The following is a 5464-nucleotide window of genomic DNA, read 5'->3' as shown; positions in this document are numbered from 1 at the left end:
CCCATGGCAAGAATAGGGATTCCCTTACCTCATCCCGCCCTCTCCTCCCCTAATTCTCAAGTGTAAGATACGGAGTATGTAACATTTTAATATGTTGGCTGACCTATAAGAGGTGTCAATTCTGTATGATCTTTACGAATTAAATAATAGTATTAAATAAATGCAGGACTGTAATGTCATTGAAAGATTAACTTTGAAAGAGTTAAATCAAGATGTCCATAATTCTCCTCACATAAAAAAGACTATGCACATACTTTGTACAAGATTGCGTTTTTGGTTAATAAAGATGAAAATGAGGAAGAAAATTATGAGAGTATCTAAAGAAGAAATAAAATTCTTGCACATACACAATAATCTGTATGTAAATGCACGTCAAATTGTTCATCTTGACTTTTTTTTAGTAAGAATATTTCTGCTTATATCGTGATTGTTCCTTAATATACTCCCTCCCTCCTAAAGCTAAGTTCAGATTGTTTAAGGGGACGAGCTGACGAGATGGGTCTTCACTTAAACAATAAAACTTACCTAAAAACAAGTTTTATACTCTCTCTGTCCCCTTTTTTTTGCACCTTATGCCCATTTCATATGAGAGCTCATATGATGCAAACAAAAGGGGTCGGAGGGAGTATTGCTTATTTATGTGACATCCGGAATTGGTTTATGTTAACCTGAGAGGAGGATAATTTATCACGAAGTACTCCATTTTTTTTTATTATTATTTTTTTTTTATAGGAAAAATGTGGGTCTTTGACACATGTGCACAGGTTGTAAAGTTGGAAGACAATTTAATAAAACGAAGTCCTTTAGTAATTGCTGATTGAATTTGATATGACATGCTTCGTAGGAATTTAGCTGGGGATGTTTTTCAATAATTGACTTCCTAAACACAATCTTATTTGAAGGCTATGCTGCCAGCCTGTTTATGTCACAGCTACTGCGTGGATTTTGCTGCTGCTTTCGTCTTCAGATTGTTGCATATCAATTTTACAGGTTAGTCTGATTGTCATTTTAAAATTTTTTAATTTCTTCACAATAACATATTTTATAATGTTAGTACTGTAGTATTTTATACGAAGTACATAAACATTTTTTGGGCGGAGTCAATTATCGTATTGATAGTGTAATTTGAACTAGTTATGTGAAATAATTTCAGCGCTTCCAGACGTATGAAGTACAATTATTGATATTGGGTTAGGCTATTATTGTCTTTTACAAAGTTGGTAAGCCCACTTCCATAATTTGTCTTCGTGTTTATAGACCATACCGCATGAATAGTAAATAAATGACATCCAATCATTTTGGTCCAGAAATAAACTTTCAAGGAAACTTTCAGGAAATTTCCTTTTTTAATCCTCAAGTCCTACCCATTTGGTCTATTTATATTCCTAAACTATTACTCATATAAAGTCTTAATAATAGTTCTTATAAAAATTTTTAAAAAATAAACTTATTATATATAGCTTTAATGATCTAACATAAAATAAATAAAGCTTATTGTGTAAAGGATTCCTTTTTCCCACCTAAGAATAATAAATAAAAAAAAAAAAAAAAAATAAAAAAAAAAAAAAAAGAAAGAAAAGAATCCTTTTTGTTTAACCCCCCAAGTCAGAATTACAGTTGGGTTAACACTGTATTATTTCCCCTTCATTGTATAACAAGAAAAGAACATAAGAAAAATCCTAAAAGAAGCAAAAACAATGTCACAATAACAATTTATTCCAATGTAGGCAACACATATTTTCATCTAACAAGTCAAGAAATCCCAACAGAATCATTTTAATTATTTTTTATTTTGTATAAAGTGTTTGTTTTTTAGCATATAGTATAAATAAGACTTTACAACTATTTCAACGACCCTTGATAACAATCCCAACTGTAGAAACTAATATATCTGAATTATCTGATTGTGTTGGAAAAAGAGAAAATAATGAGAAGATGGATAGAGATGTTATGGTTGTTGGTGTTGCTCTTTTTGAGCACAACATCAATGTTAGAGTGTAGTTTTAATGGTAATAATGAAAGACAGCCTTATTATTATTATAGAGGTCGTCCAATGCTTTTAGGAGCAACTTCTTCATCAAGCTCTCTTCATCGGAGGGTTTCTTCTATTGTTCTTCCTATGTATGGAAACGTCTATCCTCGAGGGTAATTCTCGTTCGATTTCTCTTTATCTATTTCTTTTGTTTTCATTGAGTTTGGGTGATGTTAGAGAACTAGCTCGATTGAAATGGTTGAACTGATGGTTGAAGACTTGGTCGATAGTTTTGTCTTTAATAAGCATTTGTTGGTTGTTAAGGTTGATTAGTGTTTAAAGTCTGTTTTCATTGAGATTCTGCTGATATTGCTGGTATTTGTATATTAGAAGCTTGGTGAAATTGGGAAACTTGCATTGATAGTTTCAGAGGTTAGTTATTACTTATTAGAATGTGGGCGTAATGTGTGATCTGTGTTGATTGGTGTAACAGATAAGGGTCAGATATAATCTATGTAATTTGGTAGACTGTTTTCTGGAAATTCTGTTTATGGTCTAATATGATGTGTTCGATTGTCATATACTCATATTAAGTACCCTTTATCCGAAATTAATGGTCACATATATCATTCTGGGATGTTTAAAAAAGTGATAATCTTTTCTTAAAAATACTGATGGATTGTGCTTGGATTTTAATGTATTTTCCCATTTGGAATAAATGGCGGATAGAAATTGGGAGGGACATACAGCTATGGTCAAGGTAATTTAAGATCATATTGAATCCTTGAATGTGACAGATTGAGATAATGTGACAACTACTCGGACAAAGGAGTAGTTTGATTTTCTATTAACTGGTTTTGTTGGGTTGATAATTGATATATTCTAGTGAGACATTGTCCACTTTGATATGCAAAATTTGCCCGTGATAGATTGTCATTCTAAAAATCTGGGAATTCTCTACTAGTCTCTTTCAGAGTTCAGAGACTTCAGAATATTGAGTAGTAAAATTCATGTAATTGGGTGCATCTCATGGTATGTACTCATTGATATATCTTCTCGCAGATCATGGGGAAGGAAAGAAGGGGGGGGGGGGGGTGAGTTTAGCTGTTACCCTGAGTTTCGTCAATTTGATGTAGGCTGCGAATGTCATGCTCCTAGATGGTGACCATTGTTTTGTTGCTGACTAATAGCACAATGATAACTGAATTCATAGTATATGTTCATGAAGTTAAATATCTACTGTTATCTTTTAAGAATTTAGTCTCTCAAGTATTTTGGTAATTGCATTGCAGATTTTACTATGTACAAGTTCTTGTAGGAAATCCTCCAAGACCCTACTTTCTTGATCCTGATACAGGCAGTGATCTCACTTGGCTCCAATGTGATGCACCCTGTGTCCGATGCACCAGGGTGAGTGGCAATTTTAGTTTTCTCAAATTGATTGATTTGTGATTGTTTCTGCATTTAACAATATACTCTATTCTCTCATTGATTTTATCTTATCCACTATAAGTAAGATACTGTGATTCTAATCATAGGAATGGGGTTTTTTCGGTTTGGTGACTATGTCAAACTCCAACGTATAATCTCATGCTTTTACTGACTATTACTTGTGTTTGAAAATTAACTGCAGGCTCCTCATCCCCTTTATAAACCCAGCACTGACCTAGTAGCTTCGAGAGATCCCCTCTGTGCTGCGGTGCAACCTGAATACTACAAATGTGAAAGCCCTGAGCAATGTGATTATGAGGTTGAGTATGCAGATGGTGGTTCTTCTCTTGGTGTTCTTTTAAGGGATGAAATGCATTTTAACCTCACAAACGGAGACAGACAAAGCCCTCGTCTAGGAATTGGGTTAGTTCTTTAATGTGTTTGCCTGCTTTATGTAAATGTGTTTAAATGGTTAGTTTGGTGTAACAATTTTTAGTAAATTTGCAGATGTGGTTATGATCAAATCCCCGGCTCATCTCACCATCCCTTGGATGGGGTACTTGGCCTTGGCAAGGGGAAAGTTAGCATTGTTTCACAACTCAGTGATCAGGGTTTCACCAAGAATGTTGTCGGTCACTGCTTAAGTGGGCGAGGGGGAGGATATATCTTCTTTGGAGATCAATTATATGATTCTTCACGATTGGTTTGGACAAACACTACTCAGGGTTACTCGTAAGACTATTTTCACCTTTTCAGTATTGTAAAACTTTGGTTTGATTTATGGTTGCCCCTTGGTGAAAAATAATGTTTAATTTGTTTCCAGGAAACACTACTCACCTGGATTTGCTGAGCTCATTTATGGTCGGAGAGCAACTGGAGTTGAAAATCTTCTGGTGATTTTCGACAGTGGAAGTTCCTACACCTATTTAGCTTCTCAAGCTTACAACACCCTAGTTTCCCTGGTGAGAATCTTGAAAAGAAAACAAAGTCATAAAATCGATTTATCATGGTTTTGTAGAATAAGGTTTTGTTCTAAACATAATTAGTTAAGGAACAATGAGTTCAGATAGGTGCTACCAAGTTTATCTAAACCGTTAGTACATTCAAGTTAGGGCTGAAAATTTCAAATAAGTAAAATGCAGATGAAAAGAACAATGCCTTGAGTGGTTTTAAGTTTTGACAGTTTTTGAGAAATTATAATTGTTTTGCAGTTGATGAGAGATTTACATAGAACGTCTCTGAAAGATGCAACTGATGATGACACGCTTCCTGTATGCTGGAAAGGTAAAAAACCTTTCAAAAGCATCCGCGATGTTAAAAAATACTTCAAGCCTTTGGCTCTAAGCTTTGGAGATGGAGGCAGATATGCTGCTCATTACGAAATTCCTCCTGAGAACTACCTCATTATCTCAGTAAGCACCTTCAGACTGTCATTTTCTTCTGCACCCCTTTCTAAATTCTTGACAGTATCTAATACAGCAACTGTTTTTTTTGTATAGATAAAAGGCAACGCCTGTTTGGGGATTCTAAACGGTACTGAAGTAGGACTACGGAATTACAACATCATTGGAGGTAAATATTGCTACAACATAATCCTTGTGTTGATCGCCTTTTTTAGCTGTTCAAGTAGTTTCTTGACTGGTTTTCTTTCCTGTTACAGATATATCGATGCAAGATAAGATGGTGGTCTATGATAATGAGAAAAATAAGATCGGATGGGGACCGGCTAACTGCGAAAAACTTCCCAGGGGATTGGCAGCTTCTTTATGAAGGTTATTCGAGTAGATGTCAAATTGTTAGATATGTAAGTATACTGAATAATATACAAGGCAGGGCATAGAAGTTGTAAGTAGGCAGATACTTGTCATGTACATTAGGGTCATAAATTCATAATATTAACATTATTGTTGGGCTTAAACACTTTAATTCCAGTCCTTAATCGCGATTAAGATTCAAGAAAGACAAGGAATAAACATCAATTATGTAATTAGCCTTTTCCCTCTACTTCAGCACAAAAGGACATGACTTTTTGAAGAAAGATAATTTTACAAAAGGATGCAG

General features: G+C 34.5%; 1 protein-coding gene across 1 annotated transcript; it reads left to right on the top strand.

Annotated features, from left to right (window-relative positions):
• The first annotated feature begins 1557 nt into the window (after positions 1–1557).
• Positions 1558–5464, top strand: LOC145628694 (aspartic proteinase Asp1-like). Its single transcript, XM_081681065.1, has 8 exons — positions 1558–2145; positions 3265–3382; positions 3606–3826; positions 3911–4135; positions 4227–4365; positions 4615–4815; positions 4903–4975; positions 5064–5464. Exons 1-8 carry the CDS (start codon positions 1928–1930, stop codon positions 5171–5173), a joined length of 1305 nt encoding a protein of 434 aa, XP_081537191.1. The 5' UTR covers positions 1558–1927; the 3' UTR covers positions 5174–5464.

Source organism: Chenopodium album, chromosome 4 (genome assembly GCF_948465745.1).
Source record: "Chenopodium album chromosome 4, dcCheAlbu1.1, whole genome shotgun sequence".
NCBI classification, from domain to species: domain Eukaryota; kingdom Viridiplantae; phylum Streptophyta; class Magnoliopsida; order Caryophyllales; family Amaranthaceae; genus Chenopodium; species Chenopodium album.
This window is presented reverse-complemented; position numbering and strand designations above follow the sequence as displayed.

What these genes read in the sequence shown, in the direction of transcription:
- LOC145628694 (XM_081681065.1), top strand. Translation starts at nt 1,928, where the DNA reads ATGAGAAGATGGATAGAGATGTTATGGTTGTTGGTGTTGCTCTTTTTG. An exon ending in AGCCCTCGTCTAGGAATTGG is followed by an intron (nt 3,827 to 3,910) that starts GTTAGTTCTTTA and finishes GTAAATTTGCAG; the next exon opens with ATGTGGTTATGATCAAATCC. An exon ending in GAATTACAACATCATTGGAG is followed by an intron (nt 4,976 to 5,063) that starts GTAAATATTGCT and finishes TTCCTGTTACAG; the next exon opens with ATATATCGATGCAAGATAAG.